General features: G+C 47.3%; 1 protein-coding gene across 2 annotated transcripts; it reads left to right on the forward strand.

Annotated features, from left to right (window-relative positions):
* Positions 1-6,412: 6,412 nt before the first annotated feature.
* Positions 6,413-12,137, forward strand: LRATD2 (LRAT domain containing 2). Of its 2 annotated transcripts, none has more exons than XM_081070569.1 (2): positions 6,413-6,752; positions 7,304-12,137. In XM_081070569.1, the coding sequence occupies exon 2, from the start codon at positions 7,400-7,402 to the stop codon at positions 8,333-8,335; it is 936 nt and encodes a 311-aa protein (XP_080926695.1). In that variant the 5' UTR covers positions 6,413-6,752; positions 7,304-7,399; the 3' UTR covers positions 8,336-12,137. The 2 variants fall into 2 exon arrangements, with proteins under 2 accessions (XP_080926695.1, XP_080926696.1); XM_081070570.1 differs by having other exon boundaries at positions 6,419-6,752; positions 7,396-12,041.
* Positions 12,138-13,033: the final 896 nt, after the last annotated feature.

Below are 13,033 nucleotides of genomic sequence, written 5' to 3' on the forward strand. Positions count from 1 at the left end.
CTGGGAATTCCTCCTCCACAGATCCAACTCTCAAGTGTGTGTCGGGGGCTCTCAGCTTGAAACTGAAGGTGCTGAAAACACACCACCCCTGGAGGCCACTTCAACCCTCCACTGGCCATTCATGGAGATTTACTGTCCTTGGAAGACACATTTAGCCTTTAGGTATTGTCTTGGGCAGCTCTGGCTGCCATAACAAAATACCACAGACTAGGTGGCTTAAACAACAGAAATTGTGCTTTATTACACTTCTGCAAGGCCAGGATCAGGGTGCCAGCATGGTTGGTTCTGGTAAGCCAGCATGGTAGCTTCCTGGCTTGTAGATGGCCACCTTCTCACTGTGTCCTCACAAGGCAGAGAAAGGAAGCTCTGGTGTCTTTTCCTCTTCTTCTAAGGGCACTGACCCCATCATGGGGACTTCCCCTTCATGACCTCACCTAAACCTAACTAGGTCCTGAAGGCCCTGCCGGCAAATACCATCACATTTGGGGTTAGGGCTTCAGCATAGAAATTCTTAGGGGGGCAAAAAATCCAGTATGTAACAAGTATGTTCCTATCTTTGGAACTTGCTGATACATTTTGCATATCTTTGCTCTTATCCTTATAGGAAAGATGAGGACACTGAGCTCTTGCCCTCAACATTCTAAGAACTAATATTCCTTGAAGACAGAGATGCAAGGTTTAATGAAAAGAGCTACAAGAGCCAAATGCAAAGCAAATTACACGTATGCACGTGTAATTCAAATTTTTATAGTGACCACATTCAAAAAAAAGAAAAAAGAAATAGGTACAGGTGATACTAACTTTAATAATATACTCTGTTTTACCCATAGACCTAAAATATTATACTTTCAACATATAATCAATATGAAAAAGTGACTAAGATATTTACTTTTTTGTACTGACTTGGAAATCGGTGTGCATTTAAGCTTTATGACATTTCAATTCAGATGAGCCACATTTCAGGTGTTCAACAGCCACACGTGACTAGCAGCTACCATCTTGGGCAGGGCAGAGCAATAATTTCTTGGTGAACTGAGCCTTCTTAACCATCCTGAAACTCAACTGCCTACTACCGTGCCTGGCGCACCACAGGTATTTCGTGAAATTTATAATTCCTTTTCCTGTCTTTAAATTGCAAGTTAATCGTATACCATAAAGCTATTGTGAGGATGAACAGAAGTGACTCATACAAAGTCCTTCTGTGTTTTCATATAACTACAAGGTATTGAGCCTCGCATGTACCGTCAAGTACCGTTCTGGGAGCTGGGGATACCTCAGTGAATAAGGATCCCTGATTTCATAGAGCTTATAGTCTAATTGGGAGAAATGATAAACAACAATAAATTAGTAAATTATCTAGGATACTGGAAGGCAGTAAGGGACTCGATTAAGTGGCAGGGATATAGAGCGGGAAAGATGTTAAGAGTATGTATGAAAGCACACTTGGGATTTTAAATAAGGTTGTCAGGGAAGGCTCACTTGGAAGCTAACATCGGAGTCAAGACTTGAAGAGCACGCCATGAAGCGATCTGGGGGAAAAGTGTTCCAGGCAGAAGGAACAGCAAATGTAAAGGCTCTGAGAGAGAAAAGCATGTTCACCATGGGGAGGAATAGCAAGGGGCCTGGGAGATTGGAGGTGGGAGTGAGGGGGTGTCAGAGAGGTAATGGGGGAGGGCAGACCGGGGCCCTGAGGGCTGTTTTAGGGCCTTTGACCTTCTCCAAGGGAGATGGGGAACCATGGAGTATTTGAGCAGAGGAATGACCTGGCTTGGCTCACAGTCTCACAGGATTGCTGGGGCTGCTGTGTGGGGAACAGACAATAGGGAGTGAGTGCTCTATGGGGATCCGTTGGCCCCAGGCCTAGAAGTGGTTTGGGGAAAGCAGACAGAAATTGACCAACCAGATTTGTTGAGCCCCGTGTCCCAAATCCTGGGTGGGTGCTACGCCTAATCTGTCCTGCAGAAAGCTATGCTGAACAAATGTTGTCTTCTTTCCTCACGTGGGAGTTCTTCTTCCCGGAACCAAGAGGAACGCCCGAGGAAAGAAAAGGAGGTTGGGTTTGCTCTGCTCAAGCTTCTCCCATTATAGCGGCCTTGTCTCCTCTCTATCTCATCCTCCCCTTCTTGCACCAGGAGTGCAAAATAAGATTCTTATAATTTATTTATTTATTTTTTTTGAAATCCCTACATTTGGATTTGCAGATATGCCAATATTTGGATTTGTCAAGCTGTAATTTAAGCCGGTCTCTCCCCAGGAACCTCCTGGTGGAATGCATCTTTCATGAGGCTTCTGAAGGCGCTAGCTACATGCTCAGACTCAGTAGCACAAATCAAACTTGAGTTCGACCTCAGCAATATGATGGCAGGGGCCTCCTAAAAGAGCAAGCCTCTGGGAGAGACTGGCCTCGGTATTTTCCCACTGGTCAGCCCTCTTCCAGGAAAGGATTCAAAACTGCCTCACAATTTAGCCATGACATGAATGCATGAAGGGCTGATGGTCTCGGGTAGGTGACAGCCTCAGACCCCTTCTCAGGGCATCTCTTTGTCACCCTCACTTATAGGTCAGACTAGCTCTGGCCCAGCCTGCTTGAGAGAGCCTGCTCTGGTGATCTGAGGGGAAAAGCAGATAAAATGCAGAGACCAAAGGAAAAGATGCCACTCAGAAGCCCCTGGGCTCCCTTCGTTAATATGAAGGTTTAGGAGTAACGCAACCCAAGCCCAAGACAGGCCAGCTGGGAAGGCGGAGAAAGCAGCTGCAGGACAGTTCCTCTCCAAGGGGAGACGGCCCAACCCTCACCTCTTACATGAGGAGTACGATTAATAAAGAGAGAAAAAAAATGCCCAAAGCAGGTTTCCCAGTATAAGGGAGGTATTATCTTTTTGTATTGGCTGGCCCTGGTTATGCAGCTGCCTCTATATGTATAACCTGGAAATGGGGGCCTTGTAAGAGTGAGATGTGGACAAAAACACCCGACTCTCCTATTCCCTTCTTCTCTGCTCCACTCCGGCAACATCCTCAGCTCTGAGTCCATGAAACTCTTGGTCAGGGAAGGCAATGACCAGGATAGGGAGGCAGCCAGGTAGGGCAGCCAGCTGTCCCAGTTTGCTGAGGACTTTGAGTGCTAAAACCAGGCTAGTCCCAGGCAAACCAGGACAAGTTGGTCACTCTCCAACACAGCCCCTGGTCCTCAGGCTGGCCAGTGGCTGGACAAACACATATGCTGGTGATCCTGACGCAATGTGACACAGCATGGAGCCAGGCAGATGGGGGTTTGAATCCAGCTTCTCCCACGTGGAACAGGCAAGATTCACATCGCTGGGCTTTTGTATTCTTACCCACTGGTAGGAGTGTAAAAAACAGGATTGGTATGATTTAGTAAGAGGATACCCATAACACATGGTCAGGCTTTGGCTCCCGTATTAAGACCATCATCTGGCTCTTACACGCTGTATAAATAATGCTTGGCATCTACATCGCCTTTAGGATTTCAAAGGTGCTCCCGCATATGCTGTCTCATTCGAGGATTCCCAGTGAGGCAAGAAGTATCAACGGCCCCACTTTAGAGACTGGGAAAGGAAGCCCAGGGGAGAGGAGAAACAGCTCCAAGGTCATGCACTTCGCAAACAGGACTCCTACCTGGGTCATCTGTTTCCATTCTGCCACGTCACCCCTCCTCAGGTATCCACAAAACCCCAGGAGTGGGTAACAGGCGCAGGTAAGTCTAGTTCCCCAGTATAAGGGAAGTATGAAGGAACCTGTTCCCCAGCAAACTCACTCAGCTGTCTGCTGCTGCCATGGGCCTGGGGCCCCGCCCAGGGAACAGGCAGAGTTCCAGATTGCCTAATCACATAATTCTGCCCTCGTGCTCCTGTTTTGTACATTCTTGGAGCTAATCATCTAAACCGAGATCTCTACCACACGTGCACACTCCCGTGTCTCATCACGTAGAAAATGTCAATTTTCCATTATTCCCCACGGTCCCGGGCAGGAATACTGTGTGAGTCACTAACTGGCATTCCACACAATTTGTTTTGATTGGGTGCCTTCTCTGAGGAGGTATGTGGGATGTGACACTTGGGTCACTGATGGGGGATAAGGTTACAATATGGCTGAGAATTCAAATCCAACCGACTTTACTGTGGCTGGTCTTGGGGAAGGTGCCTTCGGGGGCTCGGACCTTTGACCTTTGGTCACTAGGCTCCATCTGTGTGGAATGCCTTTCCGCCTCACAGCCTGGCCTTCTACGGGGTCCTGCCTCCTCTCTCATCCCTTTACAGTCCATTTTTCACAGGGCAGCCAGACTGACAAACTTAAAACCCCAAAGCTTCCCCACCTCTCCAACTACAATTAAATAAATAGAAGGCAGGCATTTCCATAGGTGCAGATAAGTTAACAGTGATTCTAATTCTAAGGAAGGTCTGTAACCTTCAGCCCAGCAGTCACGACAAACAGTTGTTAGGAATACAGTGCTGCTTTAGGCCCAGTCCAAAGGTTATTTTGCCCAGTTTTAACATTCCGAAGGTTTGAGGAGTAAGACTGCAAGGCAGTCCCTTTGGGATGACAGCTCTGATTCTATTTTGAAGTAGCTCTGTCTATATTATCTTTCACAGTTGGTTTCCTTATTAGATCCTTGTCCCAGAGTGATGGCTGCAAACTGTCACACTACATCCTTCTAGGGATTCTCGTATCACCAGCCAACCTACCCAGGGGCCTCCCATGGCTGACGGCAGCAAAGATCTCCCAGTCTGACAGACATGGGATGACTAGCCCTTGCCTTTCTAAGCCTAACTCCTCCCTGCAAAATGGGTACCTACATGAGTTCACAGGGTACTAACAAATACCATTCAGGTAATAGCAGCTCCCTGAGCATGTGTTATCAAAAAATCAAAAGGTATTGGGGGGGGGCACTCATCTGGTCACACTTTCCTAAGGCTGGTCTGAGGAAACTTAAATTTAATCTGCCCAGCAGGTACACAGAAGTCTCCTTTTGGTCTAACACACAGTGATCTTAGACTTGCTGAAGGACCACCTACCATCACAGCCCTGCCAATATTGATTGTTCCGGCTCAAAAGTACATAGTCAACTGATTTATTGTTTTCTGAAACTGAAAAGGATCGCAGTACTGTTAGTACATTTCTGTTTCCACTGATTGGTATACACACTGAATAAATAATAGTGTTACCTGGAAAAACTTAGTCAAAAGAAGCAATGATGGAAAATAGGGTAGAAGAGATCTTGAGTTGCATTCGTAATTCCATCAAGCTTGTCTATTGTCAAACTGCCACCTCCACACATATCTATGAGTTGGTTTGTTTTTTTTTATTGTTTTTTTGTGGTTTTTTTTTTTTTTTTTTTTTGCAAACACAAAGAAAGAACACTTTGGTAGCCTACATCTTAGATACAAATAAACAAAACCAGCCTGGAGACTGGAGGGAGGAAGTGTCTTCTGGAGGTGGAGGTTAATAGGCAATACTCCTCCCCTGTCACTTCCTTCTGTAAATCAGCAGGAAGGAAATCTATCCAACAGGGGCCTCTGCTAATTTGTGCTTAATTTAAGGACAATTAGGCAATTCCTACCTTCCCTGCCCTCAAGAAAAACAACCAGAGCTGAATGCTTCCTCTCACTACCGGACCAAGTAGTAACTCAAAACAATGGGGGTTATGAAATCAACTTTGTGCTAATTTCGAGGGACATCTAATAGACAGAGCGCAAGTCTTGGAAGCAAGCCAGGGAATACGTCTTTCTTCTGTTTTATACTGTTTCTTTTCTGTGGATTTTTTTTTCCTACTCCAAAGTTGCACAGCACTGATTCTGAAAATACCTCTCTAAACGGATGCACTTCTTGAGCCGTCCCAGAAAAAAAAGCTCTTCTGTGATCATTGGCAAGAAATAAGTTGTAGGAAAGAAAATAAGTCTGTTTCCGAATGACTGCTCCTCCCGCTCCAGGTACTGTGGCAAAAAAGGGGCCAAGGAGAAAGGAAACAAACAGCAACCTCTTCCTCCCTCTCTCATTTGTATACTGTCAGGTGGCTTTTGCCTTCCAACTTTATAAAGCGTACAGCTCGGGAAAAATGCGAACTGAGCAAGCGGTGTGAACCCCATAGCAGGCCCTCGCTCTAAGAAGGCAAGCGAGCTTCCCCGGTGGCCGCGGTTGACACCTGCGGTCAGACTGCCAGCCCAGCCAGCCTGTAGATTATTTACCAGCGGGATTTAAACCAGCTCCAGCGTGGGGGCGTGGCCTGGGCGGAGTCCCGCGGTCGGGGTGGGCGGGGCCGCGCCGGGGATCCCGGAGGCTCTGCGCCGTGTGGGAAAGACCGAGGCTTCGGGAGCGGGCGCCTGTCTCTTTAAATGCCAGGGGCTGCACTCCCGCCCGGGAAGCCCGGAGCCGGATCTACAATCCCGTCCCTCCCGCTCCGGTGCTTGTTGCTCGTCCAGCCTGAGCGGGAGCTGCGACCGCCCGGCAGCTAGTCTGCTTCCTTCTCCTTCTTTTCGCGTCCTACCTTCCCCGGGAGCCGGTAGAGGGGGAGCAGTAGACTCAGCGGGAAGGAAGAGGTGCCTCCCACCTTCAAGTCTTAAGGCTCTACGTAGCCAAGGGGGCAAGACATGCGTCGCTCCCCCCTATCCAGCCTCGCCGCCGCCCACGTCTGGAGAGGAGGAACTGAAGAGCCCACACCTGCAAAGTCACCCTAGAAGTCTCAGGGTGCGGCCTGGGGCCCCTCCCCGTTCCCCAGGGCCTCCACCTCTTGGCGGGTGAGTTTGCGCAGGTAACCTGAGCTAGAGGGCCGGCGCGCGGGGGGGAGGGACGGGCCCGAACGGAGGAAAAAGCGCCGCAGGTGAGCCAGGTAGGGTGGCTCACCTGCTCGGACCGTGCTCGGCGATCCTTGCCGGTTTCTTCCGGGCAGGAGGCGGGGTGGGGGTGGGGTGTGTCGGTCTCAGGGACTAACTTAAGGGCCCTAAGGAGAAAGGGGCGTTAGGAATTTGGAGACTGGAGTAAAGTTTCTCTTCCTTACGGTCTCCTGCCTGGGCTTGGCAGGTAGGGCGCTGGCGGAAGCGGTAGGAGCTGCTGATGCAATGGGCTTCTGCCGGAGCGAGCTGAAGGGCTGGGGGCGGGGGAGACCTAGAGTTGCCTGACCTCCTGTGACCGTGACCCTAGAGGTGGAGAAATGAGGGAAGGCTCACTACCTCCGAGACTCCCCGTAGAATGATTCCCGGTGCTCGACCCGATCTTTTCTTCCTCTTAACACATCGTCCTTTACGCGGAGAGGCTCCTATATGGCTCCCTTGCCTTCCTCTCCCAACAGGTGGTCTCACCCCCTGTCCGGGAACTTGTGCCAATGACCCTAGCGGTGCTTTCTCTTTCTCCCCGTTCGGCGTTGTGAACGTGTGTCCGCAGCGTGATGGGCAATCAGGTGGAGAAACTGACCCACCTAAGTTATAAGGAAGTTCCCACCGCCGACCCGACGGGCGTGGACCGGGATGACGGGCCTCGCATTGGGGTCTCCTACATTTTCTCCAATGACGACGAGGACGTGGAGCAGCAGCCGCCGCCCCATGGGCCAGATGGCAGTGGCTTGCCTGACCGCGGGGACGGGCTCCCCCTGCCCCCACCCCAGCCCTACGATCCGCGGCTGCACGAGGTGGAGTGTTCTGTGTTCTACCGCGACGAGTGCATCTACCAGAAAAGCTTCGCGCCGGGCTCCACGGCTCTGAGCACCTACACGCCAGAGAACCTGCTCAACAAGTGCAAGCCTGGCGACCTGGTGGAGTTCGTGTCGCAGGCGCAGTACCCGCACTGGGCTGTATACGTGGGCAACTTCCAGGTGGTGCACTTGCACCGGCTTGAGGTGAGCAACAGTTTCCTGACGGACGCGAGCCAGGGCCGGCGCGGCCGCGTGGTGAACGACCTGTACCGCTACAAGCCGCTGAGCCCCGGCGCGGTGGTGCGCAACGCGCTAGCGCACGTGGGCGCCAAGGAGCGCGAGCTGAGCTGGCGTAACTCCGAGAGCTTCGCCGCCTGGTGCCGCTATGGCAAGCGCGAGTTCAAGATCGGCGGCGAGCTGCGCATCGGCAAGCAGCCCTATCGGCTGCAGATCCAGCTCTCTGCACAGCGCAGCCACACGCTCGAGTTCCAGAGCCTGGAGGACCTCATCATGGAGAAACGGCGCAACGACCAGATAGGGCGCGCAGCGGTGCTGCAGGAGCTGGCCATGCACCTGCATCCGGCCGAGCCCGAAGAGGGCGACAGCGACACCGCGCGGACTACGCCGCCGCCGCTCGAGCGCCCTCCTGCGCGGGGCCAGGATGGAGAGGACCTAGAGGCGGTCGTGCATTGACCCGGGAGCTGAGAGCAGAGCGGTGAGAGGTAGCGGTTTGCAGCAGCCGCTGCCCTCTCCCTCCTCTGACTCCCTCTTCCACCATCTTCTGGGCCCCATTTGGGCTCCTGGGCCATTTGGAAAACCTAGAGTGGGCGAAATGCGCAGCCATCTGTGGCTTGAGCATGTTATCTTGGACAGGAGGAAGAGGGAACAGGTAGGAGCGCTTTGGTTTGGGGGCACTTCCTGCCTGCCCCCTCAGTCAGCCTTCCTTTCTGAGATGGGACAAACTGTGGACACGCCTGACACTAATCCCTGCTGGACCTGGGTCCAAAGTTGACTCTTCATATGCACGTGGGGGTGGAAAAAAGTTCCAAGTACCAACGCCTGCCATTGCCCCTTCCTGCTTCCCTCCTACCTTCGGTTTGGAGGATGCCCTGAACTTAGTCCAGAGTGGGTTTATTGAGGCTCCTGGCCAGCCCAGAGAGCTGCTTATCTGCTTCTCCTGTGGAGCTGTGTGTGGGATCCAGGACGCTGGGGTGATTTATTTTATGGGATTCCTGGGTGCAAGACTGGAGAAACCAGGACCAGATCTGGGAGCAGCAGACCAAAAGCAAACAGCCGCCTGTGAAGTGTAACAAATAGTTGAGTAAATTTGGGCTACAAAACAAAGACTTTGCTACCTCCCTCCTTCCTGTCCCCAAGTAATTCGTCTTCTTCTGGAGCTGGCTTCTAGCTGAGTCTCCTGCTTCCTCCTCCATCCACCACTTTCCAGGTTGCAAGTAAATCATTGTCATGGACCAGCTAGGGGAAGGGTTCAATGATGGTGTTTTTTGCCTGTTACTGTAGGCACTTATAGCTGTATTGTTTGTTATCAAAGGAGGGACAAGCCCTTTGTGTCTCTGATCTAATTAAACCCCCTTGGTCGTGTTTATCCGCAGTCCCACATGGGGTTGGCAGGTGCCACTCCTAAAGTATCCACTACAGAAGCTGCCAAACAGGGTTGCCCTGGTGGGAATTAGTCAATTACTCCCACTCCCCAGTGACCTCCATTCCTGAACAGTGAAGGTAACGTTTTTAAAATGGAAGACTTTGGTGGTGGTCTTGTGAATTTTCGTTTTTCCTCACTGCCCCTTCCCTCTCACTTTTCTGCTGCTGGTAAAATCTTAGGCTTGAGGCATATTTCAATTAGTATTTCGGTAGCCACACCTGAGGCACACTTCATTCCAGATGCAAAGTCTTGTTATATTGCAGCAGTCTCCTTGTTGCTTGGAGAACACCCCTTCGGAATGCTTTCTCAATTGCGAGAGGTGACAGCAATCTCAAATGCCACCTGGTGTAGTCAGTGCTGAATCTGGTGACAGTCCTAAGGCACAGGTTAGTGATGGTGAGATCTGTTGGCAGCAGGCTCGCTGATACTATTTGGTTCTGCTGCTGAGCTTCTGTTTGTTTTCTTATGAGACTTTAAAAAAAAATGTACAACTTGTCTCTTGTATTCACGTGAGCTCTTTAATTATGTGGATTTTAATTATGTCGATTTCAGAATGCATCTTTGCTGCTCATGGGCATCACTCATGCTGTCTGAAAAGTTGAGAGAAGTTGTTCTTTCTCATGAGAGTCATTAGTGCTAACACTGAACCAGCCATTGTGTGACCTAAATCTTAGAGTTGGAGTAGAATCATACTGGAGTGTTGTTATATAGCCACGGTCATCCTTGGGCCTCCTACCTAAACAAATGTCTAAACAAAGGCTACAAGACTTGAAGAATTTTCTCGTACACTTTTTTCCAAACTTGGGAGGCGAGGCCATCCTTTTTTAAAAGCCTCCATGGCACCTCAACATGACATTATTTCATTATAAGGGCATTCGCTATGTTTCCTGTTTGTGTAGGCATCACCAAAGAGGTCCTATTGTTGTGTTTGTTAAAGATGAACCATTCTCAGCCCTACTCTGTGACTTTCGAGAAACATCAGTCTCCTGCTGGAAACATAGCTCTAGTTTATATATCACCGCCTTGTGTTCATTTTCTTTTGCTCATAGAAACGTGGAATGAGATAAACATGGGTAAAGACATTAAGGAGAGCCTACTCTACGTACAGATTTGGATCTTCTCTTATGCTTAACACAGTAATGATAATTGAAAGTAATGACCAATGTGCAGGCAGCAGGAAGGAAAACGAGCAAAACAGCGCTGCCCAGCCGCTCTGGGCTAGCTAGCCAACTCTTTTCCGCTTTCCCATCTCTGTCACCCTTCTTTGCCCTCAAATGGAAAGTGAACGTCAATGGTCACACAGGCATAGCAGTGCCTACCTGTTGTTGCAAATGAACTGCTTTCTGTAAGAAATCTCAATGTGAAGGAAGAACTCGGGTAAGATCTACACCGACAGTACCATTCTGCCTCTAGAGAAGTGGTTTTTGGTAACTGGGCTTGAAAATGACCTGGAAGAGGAAATAGGTCTCCTCCAAACACTGCTTTCCCATGTAAAGCCAGTATTTTTACAGGTTACCAGAGAGGTGAAATATGTAATACTTAGGAACAGTAATCCCACTGGAACATTTCTTAGGATTATAAAGCTTCAAGTGAAGCAACAACCCACCAGTGAAGGTGCCAAGAAAAGAGAATCAAAATCAACTCTTGGCTCTTTCCTCAAGATGGCAGTGTTGTGGATAAGTGAGTCTTTAATGCCAGGCAATGGCAACATCTGGCACTTTAAAAAATTGATTTGTATTCAATGATTTTTATTTCTCCTTACGATTAAGACTTCAGAATTATTTTTGACTGTGAATTACGGATGTTGTTTGAAGGAAAGAAATAACAATTCTAATGTTCTTCAGAAGCTCTGGCAGGGATAAGCAGGACGCCTGACCGGAACGTATGCTAAATGCAGTCAGACAAATTCTATTTTCTTACTTGAGCAACTATTTTATTGAGACTGCTTATGTATGTCAAAGGAGCCCACAACTTCAGCTACACAACTTTTTGTATTGAAAGAACACAGCTTTTTGTAGTTCTTATTCCACATTTAATTTAAAATAACTTTATACCACTAAAATGCCTAGCAGAAGACTTTACTCCAGACCTTTGAGGAAATTTTTAGTTTTTATGAAAAATGCCACGTCAGTGGTTAAACTTCTCATGTCTTTGGTGCTTCTGGCTCTAATAGCACTACTAGACAACACTACAACCACATGGAAACATATTTTTGGAAGCAAAACTTTAATTTTATACTACATATGCTATGGAGAGTGAAGAAAATTTAAGGACTACTTGTTTTCTATTTTTTTCTTAACAAAATGGAATCCACTGTGTTGAAGATTCTTGATATTATGTGATTGTCTAACCATGTTTTTATAAATTAGCATAAAATTTAGTGTAGTCATGGTCACTGAATGGATTTGTTTGGAAAGTTATATTTTATTTATGATTTTTTTTTTAATCAGGGTAACTATAAACTTGACTGGTTATTCAATGTTTCATTATGTTGTTTTGTTCTTAGCTATAATACTGTAACCCATGGAGAATTACATTGACTAACATAAATTCCACACATGTATTTTATTTCCCAGTGAATTGTGTAAATTTTATTTTTGTTGAAGATTGTATGTTAAATCAATGTTATGTTCTTATACCACTTCTTGAGAAGGAGATACTGATTTGAAATTGTATATCATTTCCTTCAAAATGAAGGGCATTGCTTAGTTAAATAAAAGATTGATGACATCTTTTAAACCGTTTCCTCTTCACTATGTCTTATTAAAATAAAATCTGTCAAGTTCTTTTGAAAAATGCTATGAGGGTTTCCAATAAACCATCTATTGGTGTTAATTGAATTTTTATTATATACATATACACACACACACACACACACACACACACATATATATATATATACACCTTTTTATATACCTTTTTCTGCCATTTTTGGCCCAAATCCAAGCCACTCCACTTACCTCCAGTATATATATATATATATATATATATATATATATATATATATATATACACACATATATATGTATGTATATATGTTTATATATGTTTATATATGTTTTTATATATATGTTTATATATATGTTTATATATATACAGTGTGTGTCTGTGTGTATATATATTTATATACACACATACATATATATACATACATACACTGTTAGTGTGTACCATTTCATTCCTTAGTAAATGTTTTGATAAATTCACTTTGTGACTGAAAGCCCTCCCTGCCTTTACTGTGTGAGAATTAATGACCCATTACTTCTAGGCTATCAGTGTTCATAAAAAAAAAACTCTCATGAACATAAATTTTGAATACACATTGATTTTTCAGAATCGATGCAAGCATTGCTGGAAAACATTCACCTTTTGGAATCTCTATGCTGGGGTGTTTGGGGGTTAAGATCAGTAACCCATGTCGCGTCTTAGGTGGTTTCCGAGTCCCAAACAAAGGGAATGGGCTCAGTGAGCAATTTTATTACAGAAAATGGGCAAATGTGATCACGTGGCACTGTTGTCATGAGAAGGGCAGCAGGTGCCACGAAGTGATAAGCAGCTGTGGTGTCTGGGACTTATGTGGGAGGTCATCAGCACTCCCTAGGCCAACAACCCCTGAAGCCGCTACCACAATCCTCTGAGTTTCAAAAGCCTGAGCTTAGTCAACAGATTCCTGTGAGAATCTTAAACAGGAGGAAAGCAGAAGGTTATAGGGAGCTCAAGGAGCAGTG

Source organism: Rhinolophus hipposideros, assembly GCF_964194185.1.
Source record: "Rhinolophus hipposideros genome assembly, chromosome: 13".
Taxonomy (NCBI): Eukaryota; Metazoa; Chordata; class Mammalia; order Chiroptera; family Rhinolophidae; genus Rhinolophus; species Rhinolophus hipposideros.

Excerpts from the sequence above, each read along its gene's own strand:
- LRATD2 (XM_081070569.1), top strand. The coding sequence starts at position 7,400 with ATGGGCAATCAGGTGGAGAAACTGACCCACCTAAGTTATAAGGAAGTT.